This window comes from Salmo trutta, chromosome 12, assembly GCF_901001165.1.
Source record: "Salmo trutta chromosome 12, fSalTru1.1, whole genome shotgun sequence".
Taxonomy (NCBI): Eukaryota; Metazoa; Chordata; class Actinopteri; order Salmoniformes; family Salmonidae; genus Salmo; species Salmo trutta.
Genome location: NC_042968.1, coordinates 91,097,300 through 91,120,581, shown reverse-complemented (window position 1 = coordinate 91,120,581; position 23,282 = coordinate 91,097,300). Strand labels below are relative to the sequence as shown.

General features: G+C 39.8%; 1 protein-coding gene across 6 annotated transcripts in view; it reads left to right on the top strand.

Moving 5' to 3' along the window:
• The first annotated feature begins 549 nt into the window (after positions 1-549).
• LOC115204650 (fibrinogen-binding protein) overlaps positions 550-23,282 on the top strand; it is a 71,860-nt gene continuing 49,127 nt past the window's right edge. For 2 of the 6 annotated variants that reach the window (XM_029770355.1, XM_029770351.1), the window contains exons 1-4: positions 550-747; positions 9,216-9,268; positions 10,185-10,250; positions 11,411-11,476. In XM_029770355.1, coding sequence (XP_029626215.1) covers positions 725-747; positions 9,216-9,268; positions 10,185-10,250; positions 11,411-11,476 — 208 coding nt within the window. In that variant the 5' untranslated portion in view covers positions 550-724. The remainder of the gene's footprint in view (positions 748-9,215; positions 9,269-10,184; positions 10,251-11,410; positions 11,477-23,282) is intronic. The other 4 variants (XM_029770353.1, XM_029770357.1, XM_029770356.1 and 1 more) reach the window with 3 other exon arrangements.

The window sequence follows — 23,282 nt, the reverse complement described above, 5'->3', positions numbered from 1 at the left end:
AGAGGTTATATTTTCAGGCGTGCAAATTCTGTCAGAGTTATCAGAAGTTTGGCGTTTCCGACTGTGAAGATTCACTTGAACGACCCTCCAAGTTATAATTACGAAATTCATGGATTTTTTTTTTTTTTACTGAGTTGCATAGTTGTGACGTTTCAATCTTCTCAACCTTCTCAACCAAAAGACTACAACTAATCATGTTCTGACCATTACAAACGTATCAATGTGGATAATGTATCTAGTTTGACCATATTGTCAATGTTAAGAGCTAAAATCTTATTGCTTGAGAAATTGCTCCATTTTCAAAAGCACTTGAATAACAATCATCAAGCACCCCATCAGTCCTAATGTTGTGCTGGTCACCTCCTTCCACATACCAGAAGTGAAGTATCAACATTTAATATATATATATTTTTAACCTTTATTTAACTAGGCAAGTCAGCTAAGAACAAATTCTTATTTACAACGACGGCCTACCGGGGAACAGTGGGTTAACTGCCTTGTTCAGGGGCAGAACGACAGATTTTTACCTTGTCAGATCAGGGATTTGATCTAGCAACCTTTCGGTTACTGTCCCAACGCTCTAACCAATAGGCTACCTGCCGCCACCATTTACTTTATAAGTGGACCTGGATACCAGAGCCAGAACCAGGGTACCAGAATCTACCTCTTCTCCATTATAATTGAGGGTGAAATATTTTTGGACTGAAATATTCCTTTCCTGAGGATGTTGAGGTATTGGACACCGCGGTAGGTTTTTACCATTAACTTGGACTTTAATTGCTTATAGATATTGTGTATCTTATGTATGAATTGTTTCATATATTCAGATAGTTAAGCACCTTTATATTGTATACTTGTATACATAATACTTTAATACTGAATTAGTATAATTGTATGGTAAAGACTTTAATACTGAATTAGCATAATTGTATGGTAAAGACTTTAATACTGAATTAGTATAATTGTATGGTATACTCTTTCATACTGAATTAGTATAATTGTATGGTATACTCTTTCATACTGAATTATTATAATTGTATGGTAAAGACTTTAATACTGAATTAGTATAATTGTATGGTAAAGACTTTAATACTGAATTTGTATATTTGTATGGTATACTCTTTCATACTGAATTAGTATAGTTTTATTGTAAACTCTTTAATACTGAATTAGTTGCACTCTACTGTATGCTTAGGTTTTTTATCGCTTTGGTGCAATTTTCACGAGTATGAGGTACATTTTCACAACGCTTACAGCAGACAATTTAAAAGGCAGTTGTTTTAAAACTCCAAAGCACATTTTCGATTGACTAAAGTACAACACACATAATCATTTGTCACTTTATCACCAAACCTAATCAGGGTTTCATCTAGAAATACATGTTTCACATTGTAATACATGTAATGCTCACATTACTTTTAATATGATTCTCTTCTCTTTTCTTAAAATAGATTTGGCTATAATGTAATCTGACTGCTTTTCATTAATGATAACTTAAACATTTGGTAAACTTATAGATTTTACATGTCAACTCATTTGTCTTCTACAGATTTTGACAACTACATAACGAAAATGTAAAGTCTGTACAGTAGAAACATTAAAACTATAATATACACTTGCATTCGGAAAGTATTCAGACACCACATTTTGTTACGCCACATTTCAGTCATATTCTAAAATAAATCAATCTACACACAATACCCCATAATGACGAAGCAAAAACAGGTTTTAAGAAATGTTTGCAAACGTATTACAAATAAAAAGTGAAATATTACATTTACATAAGTATTCAGACCCTTTACTCAGTACTTTGTTGAAGCACCTTTGCTAGCGATTACAGCCTCGAGTCTTGTACTGTATTGAATATGTACTGTATTGTATATGTACTGTATGTAACAAATCAAAAGTGTATTGGTCGGGTAGAAAGATTAGCAGAAGTTACAGCAGGTGCAGTGCAGGGTTTAGAAGTGGGGGGACATAACTTGGTGGTGGGTCTGGGGGTCAAATCAAATCAAAGTTTATTTGTCACGTGTGCCGAATACAACTGTATACCTCACAGTGAAATGCTTACTTACAGGCTCTAACCAATAGTGCAAAAAAAGGTGTGTGTGTGTGTGTAAGTAAGTAAGTAAAGAAATAAAACAACAGTAAAAAGACATTTGAAAATAACAGTAGCAAGGCTATGTACAGACACCGGTTAGTCAGGCTGATTGAGGTAGTATGTACATGTGGGTATGGTTAAAGCAGTGCTTCTCAATTATTTTCTGTTACGCCCCCCCTAGGAAGAAGTAAACATTTCGCGCCCCCCCAACTCTCCGCCGCGACTGTAAATAGTATCATTTGTCTATAAAATTGTTATAAGTACACCTCTGCATAACATTGTATCCTTATTAACATTAAAGAAAAAGAAAAAAGAAAGAAATATAGATCAACTTACAACAAAGAATAACTTTATTAACATTGTTTTTTTTAGTTTGTAACAGAAAAGACTTCAAGTGCATCAATTTGCCTGAAATGTAAAAAAAAATTAAACCCTTATTTAAACTGTAAACATTTTTTGACCATTTGATACTGAAAAATAAAATAAAATATAATCAATAAATAATAATAAATTCAAATTGATCAGCAACATTAACTCAGGAGCACAATATATGAAACATTTTGACCTATAAAACAAAAATGAATAAAACAATTTGTGCTGATTTTTTTTTAATCAAAATGAGGAAGTCAGGATTAATGGCTACAATGAGCACGTTTTGCAGAGCACAGCTTTTCGAAGCGGGGTTTGAAGCATGATACTGCAACTCTCAGCTCCTGCTCAATGTTTAGCTGGGACCTGTACTTGGTCTTCAGTGCAGCAACAGCAGAGAAGCCAGTCTCACAAAGATAAGATGTTGCAAAAGGAAGAAGAATGCCCATGGCCCTCTGCCCTAAGAGTGGATACTGCCTCTCTACACTCAGCCAGAATTCACTCAGTGTCTGTGATGTGAACCTCAGTCTGAATGTGGAGTCAGACGTCATATCAATGAACTGGTCCTCCTCTGCAGAGCTGAAACCAGTTGGAGCTGGTGCATTGAAAGGATCTCTCACCCAGTCATATTGGGAACTGTTTTCAGGGAAGTACTTTTTAAAGAATCCCATCAGTGATGAAATATGCTCCTTAATATATGGAATCACTGAGGTGGCATCATAGTCAGTAGTGTCAAGAAATTCATGCAGGTTCTCGAATGAATCAGTATTTCCTTCATCAAGTCGCCTGCCCCACATTGCAAGCTTTCGAGTGAAAGAGCTGATTTTGTCTGTGACCTGAGGGAGGTGTTTATCTTTCCCTTGAAGCTGTAGATTTAGTTCATTTAGCTTTCCAAATATGTCACTCAGGTAGGCCAGTTTTGCCAGGAAGTTCTCATCACTAAATTTTTCTGTGATGTCATACTTGTGCTCCTGCTCCAAAAACATTCTTATCTGCTCTCTGAGCTCAAAAACTCGGGACAAGACTTTTCCTCGTGACAGCCACCTTGCTTCACTGTGAAACAGCACAGCTTGATGTTCAGCTCCCATCTCCTCACAGATAGCAGAGAAGACTTGTTTTTAGTGGTCTGGTCTTTATAAAATTGACTACACCTACAATGTCAGTCATAACCTTACTTAATTCAGAGGAAAGGTGCCTTGATGCCAGTGCTTCTCTGTGTATAACACAGTGTGTCCACTCAGCATTAGGTGAGGCCTTCTTGATGAGTGCCCAAAGTCCTTTTCTCATCCCTGCCATGGTCTGTGCACCATCACTGCAAACACCAATGCAGTTCTCCCACTTTAGCCCATTCTCAGTCAGGAAGCAGTCCAGCATTTTGAATAGCTCTTCAGCTGTGGCTCTGTCTCTGACATATTTACAAAAAAGTAGATCCTCACACAGGGACTTTGTCATGTCAAAACGTACATAAGCGATAAACAAACAGTCTTTGTTGCTGTCAGTTGCTTCATCGAACTGTAAGGCAAAACGTTTGTCTTTGAGTTTATCTACCAGCTGTTCTTTAATATCGTTAGCAATGTCATTTATACGTCTGGCGACAGTGTCATTGGACAGAGGGATAGTTTTTATTTTTGCAGCACTTGCGTCATCCAGCTTGACAGAGACCATGTCTAATGCTGCAGGCAGTATCAGCTCCTCTGCTATGGAGTGGGGTTTTTTGCACTGAGCAATTTGGTACGCCACCTTATATGATGCTAACAGTGCTCGCTGGTTTACTGAAGTAGCATTCACAAAGCGGGACGTTTGTTGACAATATTCGGCACGTTTTCGATGAAAAAACTCAAGCGGCTTATCAGCGTGATTGGGGTGTAATGTCTTTAAGTGACGCCTTAATTTATTTGGCTTCTTGCTGTCCGCTGCCAACATTTTTAGACACAGTAAACATACCGGTCTTTCCTCGTCTCCCACCGTAGTCACAGTGAAGCCAAGCGCTACATTCGCTTCGTCATATTTCCTCGTCTTAGCTTTCGGGAGACTTACGTTTGTCTCATTATCTCCGTCTCTCTCCGCCTTTCTTTTCATCCCTGTTAAATATTTTTCCATGTTGTCTCTTAAGGGTTTGTTATCTGCACTTCATATCTCCTGCTCTGTGCTGTGTGCTCTTGTTCGATTAAAAAAAAAACTACTACGGGGCAAAAAAAAGCGTGTTCCCCGGGGTCACACGCCCCCCCTGGCATCGCTCCGAGCCCCCCCAGGGGGGCGCGCCCAACTATTTGAGAAGGACTGGGTTAAAGTGACTATGGATATATGATGAACAGAGAGTAGCAGTAGCGTAAAAGAGGGGTTGGCGGGTGGCGGGACACAATGCAGATAGCCCGGTTAGCCAATGTGCGGGAGCACTGGTTGGTCGGGCCAATTGAGGTAGTATGTACATGAATGTATAGTTAAAGTGACTATGCATATATGATAAACAGAGAGTAGCAGCAGCGTAAAAGAGGGGTTGGGGGGGGGGGGGCACACAATGCAAATAGTCTGGGTAATCATTTGGTTACCTGTTCAGGAGTCTTATGGCTTGGGGGTAAAAACTGTTGAGAAGCCTTTTTGTCCTAGACTTGGCACTCCGGTACCACATGCCATGCGGTAGTAGAGAGAACAGTCTATGACTGGGGTGGCTGGGGTCTTTGACAATTTTTAGGGCCTTCCTCTGACACCGCCTGGTGTAGAGGTCCTGGATGGCAGGCAGCTTTGCACCAGTGATGTACTGGGCCGTACGCACTACCCTCTGAAGTGCCTTGCGGTCGGAGGCCGAGCAATTGCCGTACCAGGCAGTGATGCAACCGGTCAGGATGCTCTTGATGTTGCAGCTGTAGAACCTTTTGAGGATCTCAGGACCCATGCCCAATCTTTTTAGTTTCCTGAGGGGGAATAGGCTTTCTAGTGCCCTCTTCACGACTGTCTTGGTGTGTTTGGACCATTCTAGTTTGTTGTTGATGTGGACACCAAGGAACTTGAAGCTCTCAACCTGCTCCACCTTAGCCCCGTCGATGAGAATGGGGGCGTGCTCGGTGCTCCTTTTCATGAAGTCCACAATCATCTCCTTAGTCTTGGTTACATTGAGGGATAGGTTGTTATTCTGGCACCACCCGGACAGGTCTCTGACCTCCTCCCTATAGGCTGCCTCGTCGTTGTCGGTGATCAGGCCTACCACTGTTATGTCGTCTGCAAACTTAATGATAGTGTTGGAGTTGTGCCTGACCATGCAGTTGTGAGTGAATAGGGAGTACAGGAAGGGACTGAGCACGCACCCCTGGGGAGCTCCAGTGTTGAGGATCAGCGTGGCGGATGTGTTGCTACCTACCCTCACCACCTGGGGGCGGCCCTTCAGGAAGTCCAGGATCCAGTTGCAGAGGGAGGTGTTTAGTCCCAGGTTCCTTAGCTTAGTAATGAGTTTTGAGGGCACTATGGTGTTGAACGCTGAGCTGTAGTCAATGAATAGCATTCTCACATATGTGTTGCTTTTGTCCAGGTGGGGAAGGGCAGTGTGGAGTGCAATAGAGACTGCATCATCTGTGGATCTGTTTGGGCGGTATTGCAAATTGAAGTGGATCTAGGAGTTTTGTGTGGGGAAACTGCTTTTTTCTCACCCCATTTGTCCAACTGTAAATAAACACTAGAAAGAGTTTATATAATTTATAATTTTCTCCAATACCATGTCAATCAATGCTGAATAGAAACTTAGTCCCCACACCGGATTTTGATGCCAACACAGTCGCTACAGTCCCATTAGTTTTCATTGCAGCCTCGTTTGAATGCCGCGGTTGCCCAAAATGTGTACGGAAAGGTGTTAGCTAACATTAGCTACCGCAGCCAGTTCTAGCCTCTAGCTAGCTATCAGGTAACGTTAGCTACCGCAGCCAGTTCTAGCCTCTAGCTAGCTATCAGGTAACGTTAGCTACCGCAGCCAGTTCTAGCCTCTAGTTAGCTATCAGGTAACGTTAGCTACCGCAGCCAGTTCTAGCCTCTAGCTAGCTATCAGGTAACGTTAGCTACCGCAGCCAGTTCTAGCCTCTAGCTAGCTATCAGGTTAGCAGTATCTAGCAGCTGTTGGATTTTTTTTGCAGCCTTTGTTTTGCCCCGTTTCAACAGAGGTACATTTGATGATGTTCCATTGTATAATTAGCTAGCAGAGCTAGCCAAAAGTTGGTTAACGTTAGCTAGCTACCTAACTTACAAACTTTAGCTATTATTTTTTTTGCCTCAATCACATTAGACCTGAATGAAACGATGAAACCAGCGGCCAAACCATTGAGGACCAATATTCTGACATTTTGTAAGCGCAATCTGAGTTTTTAATAGTCACTATAACAATGTAACGTTATTGATCTGTCAGTTTCCTTGGTCATTCCCTACTTTTCACACCGAGATGGTATAAACAGCTCTACAAGCTTCATTGTCGTGGTGCACAGTCAGTACTTCACACTATGCTCATCATGTCTTAGCGGGATCAGATGGTGACAGGTGTCCCTCCCAGCAGGGTCAGAAACCCAGGGAAGACCAGTCTACGGAGCAGTGTATTACAAGCAGTGAATGGATACAAAGTTCCATCTTGAGTTGATGAGTAGGCTAGTCTGGGATCTGGGAACAATGGGAATAATGGTAATTTCGATTATTAAACCATTGATTATATTCATGTACAATATAATGTACAACAATGTAATTCTTTGTCATGCCTCTTCTGAGCAGGATCAGATGGAGACAGGGGTATCAGCAGGGTCAGGCAGCCAGGGAAGACCAGTCTGTGATGGAGCTGAGGTCAGGCAGCCAGGGAAGACAAGTCTGTGACGGAGCTGAGGTCAGGTAGCCAGGGAAGACCAGTCTGTGACGGAGCTGAGGTCAGGCAGCCAGAGAAGACCAGTCTGTGACAGAGCTGAGGTCAGGCAGCCAGGGAAGACCAGTCTGTGACGGAGCTGAGGCCAGGCAGCCAGGGAAGACCAGTCTGTGACGGAGCTGAGGTCAGGTAGCCAGGGAAGACCAGTCTGTGACGGAGCTGAGGTCAGGCAGCCAGAGAAGACCAGTCTGTGACAGAGCTGAGGTCAGGCAGCCAGGGAAGACCAGTCTGTGACGGAGCTGAGGTCAGGCAGCCAGGGAAGACCAGTCTGTGACGGAGCTGAGGTCAGGCAGCCAGCGAAGACCAGTCTGTGACGGAGCTGAGGTCAGGCAGCCAGCGAAGACCAGTCTGTGACGGAGCTGAGAGCTGAGTTTTGCACATACAACACTTTAATTCAGGGTTCACACAAGGTGCCTAAAGTGGCACCCTGAAAATCAAGTACTGGAATACCTTGAAAATCAGACATTTTCTCAAGTTGGTACTTGAAAAGTACTTGAATTAAAATGAGAGGAGAACAGATAATGACGAAATATATTTATGAAAAATATTTGATAAATGTATTGGTCTAGCGAATTAATTTCCAGGCAGACTACCGAGTTTTGTTTCCTCATGTGTTTCGCGCTGTGGTTGCCAGGCGAGCTTGCTCTTTCCACCCACACTGCCACTCAGCCAGGCAGGTACAGAGCTGACTGATTAGGCGCTGCCAAATGTCACACCGGTAGCTAAAATGCCGGGCAAATGTAGATTCAATCCTGCCTTTTGTGGGTATGGAAAATGTCTGGGTTCTTTTATTTCAGCTCATGAAACATGGGACCAACACTTTTACATGTTGCATCTTATATTTTGATCAGTATAGCATCGCAATCATGTGTGAATCGGCCCTTGAAGAGCCACATGAAGGGGAAAAGATACAACGCTGCATACTGCCACTTCTACATGTGTGACTTTTTCCCTGCAACAACATCCAGATATTTTTTGCCAATCACCTCATTCTTGGGGTGCCTGTGATATTTCAAATTATTAAGCGGGTTTTGGTGGCCGTTCACATGCTGTTTTCCTCACACAGCCCACCCGCCCTTCTCTCGACCGGCGACACTAAAGCTGCCAGTCGGAGGAAGATGCTTTTCGTAACTATTAACGAGTAGATTCCCAATTGCCCAATTAAAACAGTCATTAAGCTGGAATTGTGTACTAATGTGACTAGGAAATATCTGTTCACCATTAGGCATGTCTCCAAACTCTGTTCATCACTAGTCAAATTACAGCATCAGTACTAACTTAAGTTACCATTCATGTAAATGTAGTAAATATCTAGTGAAACAACATATTATTGAGTAGAACTTGTAAAGTAGTGATGAATACTGTTGCTTTTCTTCATGAGGTTGTGGCGATATACTGCCATCTGGTGTCGACTAGAAACAATTGCATAACTACGACAAACTGATTGTCCCTGAAAATAAATATTAGTGCTTGGAAAAAGATCTCGAAAGTTCTTGAATTTGACTTGCCACTGTCTGTTCCAACCCTGTTTATTTACTCTGTGCAGCAAACACTGGATAAGCAAGAAGCTTCAAAGATGTAAACTATTTTAAGGCAGTCTGACAAACCTCTAAAGTTGATTTCCTAACTGTATCAAGGGTTGACAGACACTTTTCCCGATGACACAAAACATGTCAAACTAAAATGTGAGGACAAACAATGCAAAATAAAAGGTGTTGAATGCAAGCCTGCGTTAGAAGTGATACCAGTTTGGAGTTTTGTACTAAGAGTTTTGAAAATTCACCACATAGTACCAAAGCGATTAAAGGAAACAGTAAAATTGTGAGATTTTGTATTCATGAGTGTGTTTTTCTCCCCTAGTACACAGATGAGAGGAGTAGAGAGACTCATCTTCCTGTTTTGGCTGCTGCAAGGTATAGCTTGGTCCCTTTGATATACTTTGCTTATTGTTTTCACACTTTCACACTTAAACTTTCCCACTTAAACAAGCAAGGCAAGGCAAAACATTTTTTTTTAAATGTATGAAATGTATTCATTCACTACTGTAAGTCGCTCTGGATAAGAGCGTCTGCTAAATGACTAAAATGTAAATGTACTTTTGAATGACTACCTCATCTCTGTACTCCAATTGTCTTTAAGGTCCCTCAGTCGAGCAATAAATGTCAAACATAGATTCAACCACAAACACCAGGGAGGTTTTCCAATGCCTCACAAAGATGGGTACCTTTTGGCAGATGGGTAAAAATAAAAAATAAAGTAGATATTGAATATTTTTGGTCCTCAGTACAAAGTGTTATGTTTGGGGCAAATACAAATACAAAAAAAGACAATGGTGACATCATTGAGGACCTTTAAGGTTGCAGTGACACATCCATAACCTGAGCGGAAACCAGATTGCATACCAGAGAGAATACTATAGACATCAAGAAAGAAGTTGATTATTGACAAGTTTTTCCAACACTTTTGATGAACAGGGCAAAATAGAAATAGGCCTATAACAGTTAGGATCAGCTTGATCTCCCTCCTTTAAATAAAGGACGGACCAAACAGAAGTAACAGTGGAGAAAATACTACCCTTGTATACAACAAAGATGAACAAGTTTTAGTTCAATGTAAAAGCAGGTAAAAATTCCTGTCAGTATAATTGTACACAGAGTTTCCACACAGGGATGCAATTCTGTTGATGATTTGACACCAGTTAAGTTACCTCATTTCAGATATGATGGTGGTTTTCTTCATTAGAACTAACCCTCTTCCCCCATCTCAAAATAATTAACAATCTCTGACTAACACTCTTCCCAGTCCTAATAGTGATTATTTTTGTTTCAGGTGTCCTCTTCATTGATGGGGTGGAAGAGGCAGACAATGAGATAGACCGTAGTACAGACTCGGACGGTGAGTACAAAGCATAGACGTCCAAGAGTACAAGTTGTCTTAGCCTCGTTTGATACCTTAACATTGTTTACTTGTCTTAGCCTCGTTTGATACCTTAACATTGTTTACTTGTCTTAGCCTCGTTTGATACCTTAACATTGTTTACTTGTCTTAGCCATGTTTGATCCCTTAACATGGTTAAGTTGTCTTAGCCTCGTTTGATACCTTAACGTACTTGTCCTAGCCATTGTTTACTTGTCTTAGCCACGTTTGATACTTTAACATTGTTTACTTGTCTTACCCATGTTTGATCCCTTAACATGGTTAAGTTGTCTTAGCCACGTTGGATCCCTTAACATTGTTTAGGTTTCTTAGCTGCCTTTGATACCTTAACATGGTTTACTTGTCTTAGACGCGTTTGATATCTTAAAAGGTTACAGTTGTATTAACAATATTATCTACTTTAATGATAGAGGAAGGAAACCGCTCAAGGATTTCACCATGAGACAAACAGTTCAAAACAAGACACTAAACTATTATTGCAAAACATGTTGCCAAGCAATTAACTTCAGGATAAAAAAAAGTAACAGAATGGAACTAAGCACATGCAAAACCCTAGAGAAACACCTGTTTCAGTCTGCTTTCCACCAAACACTGGGATATTAATTCACCTTTTAGCAGGACAATAACCTTAAACACAAGACCAAATCTTCACCTGAGTAGGCTTACTAAGAAGACAGTGAATGTTCCTGAGTGGCAGAGTTACTTGAAAATCTATGGCAAGTCCTGAAAAAGGTTGTCTGGCAAGGATCAACAAACAATTTGTCAGAGCTTAAAGAGTTTTGAAAAGAATGATAGGTAAATGTTGCACAATAGAGGTGTGGAAAGAGACTTCCCTAGTAAGACTCACAGCTGTAATTGCTGCCGAAGGTGCTTCTATAGTTGGTGGGAATACTTATGTAAAACTTCCTGTCAATTGAATTGTGCACAGAGTTTCTACATAGAGATGCAAATCCATTTATGATTTCACACCATTTAAATTAAGTTACCTAATTTCAGAAATTATGGTGGTATTCTTAATTTCACATACATTTTAACTAACCCTCTCCCGCATCTCAAAATAATGAACAATCTCTGACTAACACTCTTCCCAGTCCTAATAGGGATTATCTTTGTTCCAGATATGCTCTTAATTGATGGTGTGGAAGAGGCAGGCAATGAGATAGACCATAGTACAGACTCGGACGGTGAGTACAAAGCATAGATGTCCAAGAGCAAACTTACAAAAAAATGTGAGTATGAAATTATATGAGACATACAGTACCCACAGTCAATGTTAGATTGGGTTAAATATTATACAACCGTGTTTGATCCCTTAAGGATTCAGTTGTCTTTGCCATGTTTGATCCTTTAATAATGGTTTACTTGTCTTAGCCACGTTTGATCCCTTAACTTCTTTTGGCTGGGTGGCAGTATTGAGTAGCTTGGATGAAGAAGGTGCCCAGAGTAAACTGCCTGCTACTCAGGCCCAGAAGCTAAGATATGCATATTATTAGTAGATTTGGATAGAAAACACTCTGAAGTTTCTAAAACTGTTTGAATGATGCCTGTGCGTATAACAGAACTCATATGGTAGGCAACAACCTGAGACAAAATCCAACCAGGAAGTGGGAAATCTGAGGTTTGTAATTTTTCCAAGTCTTGACCTATCCAATATACAGTGTCTGTGGGGTCATATTGCTCTTCCTAAGGCTTCCACTAGATGTCAACTGTCTTTAGAACCTTGTTTGAGGCTTCTACTGTGAAGTGGAGGGGAATAAGAGCTGATTGTATCAGGTGTCTACCAGATGGGCATGAGCTTCAGCCATGCGCGCGCCTGTGAGAGGTAGCTGAGTTCCATTGCATTTCTAAAGACAAAGGAATTCCTCCGGTTGAAATCTTATTGAAGATTTATGATAAAACATCCTAAAGATTGATTCTATACATCGTTTGACATGTTTCTACAAACTGTAATGGAATTTCTTTAGTTTTCATCTGGCCTCGTGAATTTGGATTTGTGAACTGAAGGCGCAAACAAAAAGGAGGTATTCGGACATAGAGGTTGGACTTTATCGAACAAAACAAACATTTATTGTGGAACTGGGATTCCTGGGAGTGCATTGTGATGAAGATCATCAAAGGTAAGTGAATATTTATAATGCTATTTCTGACTTCTGTTGACTCCATCATGGCGGATATATTTTTGGCTTGTTTTTGTGTCTGAGCGCCGTACTCAGATTATTACATGGTGTGTTTTTTTGGTAAAGCTTTTTTGAAATCTGACACAGCAGTTGCATTAAGGAGAAGTTTATCTAAAGTTCCATGCATAACACTTGTAATTTTCATCAACATTTATGATAAGTATTTCTGTAAATTGATGTGGCTCTGCAAAATCACCGAGGATTTGGAGGCAAAACATTACTGAACATAATGAGCCAATGTAAAATGAGATTTTTGGATATAAATATGAACTTTATCGAACAAAACATGCATGTATTGTGTAACATGAAGTCCTATGAGTGTCATCTGATGAAGATCATCAAAGTTAGTGATTAATGTTCTCTATTTCTGCTTTTTGTGACTCCTTGTAACGGCTGTCTGGGGAAGTAGACCAAGGTGCAGCGGAGTTAGTGTTCATCTTTGAATTTTAATAAACGTAAAAACACTATACACACAAAACAAGAAAACCGACAGCCCAAACAGTCCTGTCAGGTGCAAAACACTAAACAGAAACAATCCCCCACAAAACGCAAAGGAAAAACAGGCTCCTTATGTGTGACTCCGGATCAGCAACAACAAACTACAGCTGTGCCTGATTGGGAGCCACACACGGCCCAAAACAAAGAATACAAAAACATAGAAAAATGAACATAGAACGCCCACCCAATGTAACACCCTGGCCTAACCAAAATAAAGAACAAAAACCCTCTCTATGGCCAGGGCGTTACACTCCTCTCTTTGGCTGGAAAAATGGCTGTGTTTTTCTGTGACTAGGCGCTGATCTAACATAATCGTTTAGTGTGCTTTTGCTGTAAAGCCTTTTGAAATCGGACACTGTGGTTGGATTACGAGAATTTTATCTTAAAATGGTGTAAAATACTTGTATGGTTGAGGAATTTTAATTATGAGATTTCTGTGTTTGAATTTGGCGCCCTGCACTTTCACTGGCTGTTGTCATATCGATCCCGTTAACGGGATTTTAGCCGTAAGAAGTTTTAATACATTGTTTACCTTGTCTTAGCCATGTTTATACCTTGACAATGTTTACTTGTCTTAGCCACATTTGATACCTTAACATTGTTTACTTGTCTTAGCCACGTTTGATACCCTTAAAACTTCTTAGGGATCAAATCCTGTTAACGGGAATCGATTTGACAACATCCGGTGAAATGGCAGAGCGCCAAATTCAAATTACATTTTTAGAAATATTTAACTTTCATACAATCACAAGTGCAATACAGCCAAATTACGCCTAACTTCTTGTTAACCTCTTACATCTAGATGTTCCGCTAGCGGAACACCGCTCCAATATCCAATGATAGGCGTTGGCGCGAATGACAAACAACCTCAGAAATCCAAAAACTTCAATTTTTCAAACATAGACTATTTTACCACCATTTAAAGACAAGACTCTCCTTTATCTAACCACATTGTCCGATTTCAAAAGGCTTTACAACGAAAGCAAAACATTAGATTATGTCAGGAGAGTACCCCCAGAAATTAATCACACACACATTTTTCAAGCTGGCATATAATGTCACAAAAACCAAAACCACAGCTAAATGCAGCACTAACCTTTGATGACTTCATCAGATACACTCCTAGGACATTAGTTATAGCAATACATGCATGTTTTGTTCAATCAAGTTCATATTTAATATAAAAAAACAGCTTTTTTACATTAGCAATGTGACGTTCAGAACTAGCATACCACCGAAACTTCCGGTGAATTTACTAAATTACTCACAATAAACGTTCACAAAAAAACATAACAATTATTTTAAGAAATATAGATATAGAACTCCTTTAGCAATCGCGGTGTCAGATTTAAAATAGTTTTTCGGTGAAAAGGCACATTTTGCAATATTCTGAGTATATAGCCCGGCCATCATGGCTATCTATTTTGACACCCACCAGTTTTGGCACGCACCAAACTCAGATTTACTATAAGAAAAATTGGATTACCTTTGCTGTTCTTCGTCAGAATGCACTCCCAGGACTTCTAGTTTACACCCAATGTTGTTTTGGTTCCAAATAATCCATAGTCATATCCAAATAGCAGCGTTTTGTTCTTGCCTTCAAGACACTATCCGAAGGGTGACGCGCCAGCGCGTATCGTGACAAAAAAATTCAAAATATTCCATTACCGTACTTCGAAGCATGTCAAACGCTGTTTAAAATCAATTTTTATTGCGATTGTTTCTCGTAAAATAGCGATAATATCCGACCGGAAAAGACGTCGTTTTCGTTCAAAGAACTGAAAATGTAAAATGGACTCTTCACGTGCAAGCGCGCACACTGTTTCATTGTTCTCTAGATCGACCACTATCCAATATGCGCTACTGTTTTTCAGCCAGGGACTGCAGAGTCATCATTCCCCGTTCTGGACGCCTTCTGAGAGCCTAGGGAGCCTTATAAAATGTCACGTTACAGCAGATATATCCGCTATTTTCCATAAAGAGGCTATAGAAGGCCAAGAAATGGTCAGAGAGGGCACTTCCTGTATGCAATCGTCTCCGGTTTGGCCTGCCATATGAGTTCTGTTATACTCACAGACACCATTCAAACAGTTTTTTAGAAACTTTAGGGTGTTTTCTATCCAAATCAAACAATTATATGCATATTCTAGTTTCTGGGCAGGAGTAATCTCCAGAATTAAATCGGGTATGTTTTTATCGGCCAGTGAAAAGACTGCCCCCTATCCTAAACAGGTTTAATTTAGCCACCATTTCAGATTTCAAAAAGGCTTTACGGCGAAAGCAAACCATGCTATTATCTGAGGACAGCAAACCTTCAAACAAACACAGACATCATATTGCATCCCGCCAGGCGTGACACAAAACTCAGAAATAACATATACTTCATGCCGTATACTTTGACAAGCTTCTTTCTGTTGGCACTCCAATATGTCCCATAACATCACAAATGGTCCTTTTGTTCGATTAATTCCATCCTTATATATCCAAAATCTCCATTTATTTGGCGCATTTGATCCAGAAAAACACCAATTCCAACTCACGCAACATGACTACAAAATATCTAATAAGTTACCTGTAATCTTTGTCCAAACATTTCAAACAACTTTCCTAATACAACTTTAGGTATTTTTTAACATAAATACTTGATCAAATTTAAGTTGGGATTAAACTGTGTTCAATAAGGACGAAACAAAGTGGAGCGAGCTTTCAGGTCGTGCGCCTCAAACAAACAGTACACTTCACTCGACCCTCGTTCTGAACTGCACTACTTCTTCATTTCTCAAAGGAAAAACATCAACCAATTTCTAAAGACTGTTGACATCCAGTGGAAGCGATAGGAACTGCAAGCAAGTGCTTATGAATCTAGATCCCCATAGAAAACCCATTGAAAAGAGAGTGACCAACAACAACAAAAAATCCTGCATGGTTTGTCCTCGAGGTTCGCCTGCCACATATGTTCTTTTATACTGACAGACATCATTCAACCACTGTGTCGTGACGTTGTGATTAGTTAATGTGACGACTGTTGCTCATCGAATGATTAATGGTTTATAATTACCGTGATATAAATATGAATTAAACAATGAATCAAGCAATTATTAACTCATTAACCTGGGGCACCATGGGAACATTGTTTTGATTGAGTTTCTATTTCCCAAATTACTCAAAGGATATCAGAATATCGATTACAACAGTCGCTAAATAATCAGTTTCCCCTCTACAGTCTCATAATCTGAAAGGCTTATAATCCGGGAATCTGCACGGACCGGGCTTTACCACTGAATTTACCACACCAATCTTAGTTGATTGTTTATTTCCAAGCAAGGCTAAAATGATGATAAAATGCACATACACAAACACACAGTCTAGCTACTCGATTAGGACTTAGTATAACGGGCCAACACACTATGGCGCTTGTACCCAAAATGGGGATTTTTAAGAGAGAGAGAATATAAAGGAAGGTAAACGAGGAGGAGGAAATATACATTTGGGTTCATTTGTCAGCCATGCTTGTTTAAATTTAGCCTGCCCCGAACTGCCGCTCTATGGGTCAGGAATATAATGATGTAATTACGTGTTGTATGTTCTCAGGTGGGAAGCTCCGCGTGTCGTTTAGGCTTCTAAATGACGCAAGTTTCTCCGGCGCACTCTCGGGTTGTCCTCACGATGTCAGTGTCCTTCTTGGCTAAGGTGTCTGATCCTCACCCTTGATCGGAAAGGGGTCTTCTGAGGACAGACAGCTCTGTAGCTCAGAGCTCACAGCTTCGGCTCGAAGGGTGTCGATACCACGATTCAATGGGAGAGTGGAGGCTGGGTGGTTCGGCTTGAATTCACCCGCTTAGACACAGCTAACTCGTTCGTAGCTCGTGTAGAAAACATATTCTTTGTCTTCAACCTTGTGTTTCGTTTTGGGGTTCGTCGACTTTGTTAGACCTTGGCGGCAGCTTGGGGTCAATAGTCTACTGTTAATTCTTCACCTCTCCTGTCTTATACCCTCGGGTCAGAAGTGGGTGTAACAGCCTTTAGGGCGATTCTCTGGGCGGACCAAGTCAAAGGGGGCAAGGCTTAGATTTGGCTAAAAATCCGATGTTAGACACTAACTTCACATTTCTCTTTATCAAAACATTCTGTTTGATTTGGATATTTCCAACAGCGTACAATGTATAAACATCAGGCATATACTGGAAAACTCTTAAAGGTACAAGTGTTTCATAATAACGTCATCTCTTAACCTTTAAAACACATACAAAAGTTACATACATTTTAATATTCCACTTTTCGTCATAACACCATTGTGGCTGAGGAAACCATTGTTCCAAGTTCCTTTATTGCATGTTTAAGGTTCTGAGGCCAGTTCTCCATTGTTAGGACAAAGGAATTCTCTCGTATTATGGGCATGAGGTGTCATAAAACCCCCACATCTTCAGACCCCCTAGATCTCTCCTCCTCTGTTGGGGGTTTGGGGAGATAATCTGTAGGGTTGGTGGTCTCCTGTACCCTGACTCTGATCAGGACAGTCATGACAACTGTTAGAAACTTCAGAGTGTTTTCTATCCACATACTAACTAATATGCATATCCTAGCTTGGGCCTGAGTAGCAGGCAGTTTATTTTGGGCTGGTTTCATCCGGACGTGAAATACCGCCCCCTAGCCTATAGAGGTTAACATTGTTTACCTTGTCTAGCCACGTTTGATCCCTTAAACATTGCTTACTTGTCTTAGCCACGTTGATACCTTACATTGTTTACTTGTCTTACCCCGTTGATCCCTTAAATGGTTAAGTTGTCCTTAGCCTCGTTTGATACCTTAACATTGTTTAGGTTTCTTAGCTGCCTTTGATACCTTACGTGGTTTACCTTGTCTTAGCTGCCTTTGATGCCTTAACATGGTAAGTTGTCCTAGCACGTTTGATATCTTAACATGGTACAGTTGTATAACAATATTATCTACTTTATTTATATAACCCCATTCTATTTCTTCTTTATTTTATACATTTTATTTATATATTGCTGCAAATACTCTCTCATGCCCACTGTTATTGTACTTTTGTTTGCTATTTACATTTTATTCTTGTCTAATCTTCAATTGTATATTTGAGTAGAAACATATTGTGTCTTTATCTTTCTACCTTTACTGTTGATTGTAAGAAATGTGTTGTATAAATACAGTTTGATTGATACAAAGTGAAGTGTTGCTAGCTCAGTGTCGGGATGGGAATGGATCGTCCGAGATAGAAACTTAATGTTTGTCAGACAGCACTGACAGGTGAAAGGTTGTGTTGTAACTTTAAATTACATTTTTTTAGGGTGTCGGATCAATGAGTTCCAGGGTCAATACCCTTCTAGCGGGGGATCAATGGGCACGCCCACCCTAGGAGATTTAAAACATGTTTTTGCTGTGAAATACAATTATCTGAGGTCCCTTAGTCAAGCAGTGAATTTCAAACACAGATTCAACAACATACACCAGGAGGTCTTCCCAATTGCTTGCAAAGAAGGGTAACGTCTTGGTAGATGGGTAAAAAAAAAACGGAATACTCTATGAAGATGGTAAGTTATTAATTACACTGGATGGTTTATCAAATCACAGAGGCACTACAATGATACATGTCTCCTTCCTAACTCAGTTTGCCGGAGAGGAAGGAAACCGCTCAGGATTTCACCATGAGACAAACAGTTCAAAACAAGACACTAAACTATTATTGCAAAACATGTTTGCCAAGCAATTAACTTCAGGATAAAAAAAAGAAAGAGAATGGAACTAAGCACATGCAAAACCTAGAGAAACACCTGTTTCAGTCTGCTTTCCACCAAACACTGGGATATTAATTCACCTTTTAGCAGGACAATAACCTTAAAACACAGACCAAATCTACACCTGAGTAGGCTTACTAAGAAGACGTGAATGTTCCTGAGTGGCAGAGTTACTTGAAAATCTATGGCAAGTCCTGAAGAAGGTTGTCTGGCAAGGATCAACAAACAATCTTAATTTCACATACATTTTACTAACCCTCTCCCGCATCTCAAATAATGAACAATCTCTGACTAACACTCTTCCCAGTCCTAATAGGTATTATCTTTGTTCCAGATATGCTCTTAATTGATGGTGTGGAAGAGGCAGGCAATGAGATAGACCAGTAGTACAGACTCGGAAGGTGAGTACAAAGCATAGATGTCCAAGAGCAAACTTACAAAAAAATGTGAGTATGAAATTATATGAGACATACAGTACCCACAGTCAATGTTAGATTGGGTTAAATATTATACAACCGTGTTGATCCCTTAAGGATTCAGTTGTCTTTGCCATGTTTGATCCTTTAATAATGGTTTACTTGTCTTAGCCACGTTTGATCCCTTACTTATTTTGGCTGGGTGGCAGTATTGAGTAGCTTGGATGAAGAAGGTGCCCAGAGTAAACTGCCTGCTACTCAGGCCCAGAAGCTAAGATATGCATATTATTAGTAGATTTGGATAGAAAACACTCTGAAGTTTCTAAAACTGTTTGAATGATGTCCTGTGAGTATAACAGAACTCATATGGTAGGCAACAACCCTGAGACAAAATCCAACCAGGAAGTGGGGAAATCTGAGGTTTGTAGTTTTTCCAAGTCTTGACCTATCCAATATACAGTGTCTGTGGGTCATATTGCTCTTCCTAAGGCTTCCACTAGATGTCAACTGTCTTTAGAACCTTGTTTGAGGCTTCTACTGTGAAGTGGAGGGGAATAAGAGCTGATTGTATCAGGTGTCTACCAGATGGGCATGAGCTTCAGCCATGCGCGCGCCCTGTGAGAGGTAGCTGAGTTCCATTGCATTCTAAAGACAAAGGGAATTCTCCGGTTGAAATCTTATTGAAGATTTATGATAAAAACATCCTAAAGATTGATTCTATACATCGTTTGACATGTTTCTACAAACTGTAATGGAATTTCTTTAGTTTTCATCTGGCCTCGTGAATTTGGATTTGTGAACTGAAGGCGCAAACAAAAAGGAGGTATTCGGACATAGAGGTTGGACTTTATCGAACAAAACAAACATTTATTGTGGAACTGGGATTCCTGGGAGTGCATTGTGATGAAGATCATCAAAGGTAAGTGAATATTTATAATGCTATTTCTGACTTCTGTTGACTCCATCATGGCGGATATATTTTTGGCTTGTTTTTGTGTCTGAGCGCCGTACTCAGATTATTACATGGTGTGTTTTTTTGGTAAAGCTTTTTTGAAATCTGACACAGCAGTTGCATTAAGGAGAAGTTTATCTAAAGTTCCATGCATAACACTTGTATTTTCATCAACATTTATGATAAGTATTTCTGTAAATTGATGTGGCTCTGCAAAATCACCGGAGGATTTGGAGGCAAAACATTACTGACATAATGCGCCAATGTAAATGAGATTTTTTGGATATAAATATGAACTTTATCGAACAAACATGCATGTATTGTGTAACATGAAGTCCTATGAGTGTCATCTGATGAAGATCATCAAAAGTTAGTGATTAATGTTCTCTATTTCTGCTTTTTGTGACTCCTTGTAACGGCTGTCTGTGGAAGTAGACCAAGGTGCAGCGGAGTTAGTGTTCATCTTTGAATTTTAATAAACGTAAAAACACTATACACACAAAACAAGAAAACCGACAGCCAAACAGTCCTGTCAGGTGCAAAACACTAAACAGAAACAATCCCCCACAAAACGCAAAGGAAAAACAGGCTCCTTATGTGTGACTCCGGATCAGCAACAACAAACTACAGCTGTGCCTGATTGGGAGCCACACACGGCCCAAAACAAAGAAATACAAAAACATAGAAAAATGAACATAGAACGCCCACCCAATGTAACACCCTGGCCTAACCAAAATAAAGAACAAAACCCCCTCTCTATGGCCAGGGCGTTACACTCCTCTCTTTGGCTGGAAAAATGGCTGTGTTTTTCTGTGACTAGGCGCTGATCTAACATAATCGTTTGGTGTGCTTTTGCTGTAAAGCCTTTTTGAAATCGGACACTGTGGTTGGATTAACGAGAATTTTATCTTTAAAATGGTGTAAAATACTTGTATGGTTGAGGAATTTTAATTATGAGATTTCTGTTGTTTGAATTTGGCGCCCTGCACTTTCACTGGCTGTTGTCATATCGATCCCGTTAACGGGATTTTAGCCGTAAGAAGTTTTAACATTGTTTACTGTCTTAGCCATGTTTTAATACCTTGACAATGTTTACTTGTCTTAGCCACATTTGATACCTTAACATTGTTTACTTGTCTTAGCCACGTTTGATACCTTAAAAACTTCTTAGGGATCAAATCCTGTTAACGGGATCGATTTGACAACATCCGGTGAAATGGCAGAGCGCCAAATTCAAATTACATTTTTAGAAATATTTAACTTTCATACAATCACAAGTGCAATACACCAAATTACAGCCTAACTTCTTGTTAACCTCTTACATCTAGATGTTCACCGCTCCAATATCCAATGATAGGGCGTGGCGCGAATTACAAACACCTCAGAAATCCAAAAACTTCAATTTTTCAAACATATGACTATTTTACACCATTTTAAAGACAAGACTCTCCTTTATCTAACCACATTGTCCGATTTCAAAAAGGCTTTACAACGAAAGCAAAACATTAGATTATGTCAGGAGAGTACCCAGCCAGAAATAATCACACACCCATTTTTCAAGCTGGCATATAATGTCACAAAAACAAAACCACAGCTAAATGCAGCACTAACCTTTGATGATCTTCATCAGATGACACTCCTAGGACATTATGTTATACAATACATGCATGTTTTGTTCAATCAAGTTCATATTTATATAAAAAAACTGCTTTTTACATTAGCATGTGACGTTCAGAACTAGCATACCCACCGAAACTTCCGGTGAATTTACTAAATTACTCACAATAAACGTTCACAAAAAACATAACAATTCTTTTAAGAAATATAGATATAGAACTCCTTTATGCAATCGCGGTGTCAGATTTTAAAATAGTTTTTCGGGTGAAAGCACATTTGCAATATTCTGAGTATATAGCCCGGCCATCATGGCTAGCTATTTTGACACCCACCAAGTTTGGCACTCACCAAACTCAGATTTACTATAAGAAAAATTGGATTACCTTTGCTGTTCTTCGTCAGAATGCACTCCCAGGACTTCTAGTTTACACCCAATGTTGTTTTGGTTCCAAATAATCCATAGTCATATCCAAATAGCGGCGTTTTGTTCTTGCCTTCAAGACACTATCCGAAGGGTGAAGCGCCAGCGCGTATCGTGACAAAAAAATTCAAAATATTCCATTACCGTACTTCGAAGCATTTTAAACGCTGTTTAAAATCAATTTTTATGCGATTTTTCTCGTAAAATAGCGATAATATTCCGACCGGAAGACGTCGTTTTCGTTCAAAGACTGAAAATGTAAAATGGACTCTTCACGTGCAAGCGCGCACCCGTTTCATTGTTCTCAGATCGACCACTATCCAAATGCGCTACTGTTTTTCAGCCAGGGACTGCAGAGTCATCATTCCCGTTCTGACGCCTTCTGAGAGCCTATGGGAGCCTTAGAAAATGTCACGTTACAGCAGAGATCCGCTATTTTCCATAAAGAGGCTATAGAAGGCCAAGAAATGGTCAGAGAGGGCACTTCCTGTATGCAATCTTCTCCGGTTTTGGCCTGCCATATGAGTTCTGTTATACTCACAGACACCATTCAAACAGTTTTAGAAACTTTAGGGTGTTTTCTATCCAAATCAAACAATTATATGCATATTCTAGTTTCTGGGCAGGAGTAATAAGCAGATTAAATCGGGTATGTTTTTATCCGGCCGTGAAAATACTGCCCCCTATCCTAAACAGGTTAATTTAGCCACCATTTCAGATTTCAAAAAGGCTTTACGGCGAAAGCAAACCATGCTATTATCTGAGGACAGCAAACCTTCAAACAAACACAGACAATCATATTGCATCCCGCCAGGCGTGACACAAAACTCAGAAATAACAATATAATTCATGCCTTACCTTTGACAAGCTTCTTCTGTTGGCACTCCAATATGTCCCATAAACATCACAAATGGTCCTTTTGTTCGATTAATTCCATCCTTATATATCCAAAATCTCCATTTATTTGGCGCATTTGATCCAGAAAAACACCAGTTTCCAACTTGCGCAACATGTTTACAAAATATCTAATAAGTTACCTGTAATCTTTGTCCAAACATTTCAAACAACTTTCCTAATACAACTTTAGGTATTTTTAACATAAATAATTGATAAAATTTAAGTTGGGATAAACTGTGTTCAATACAGGACGAAAACA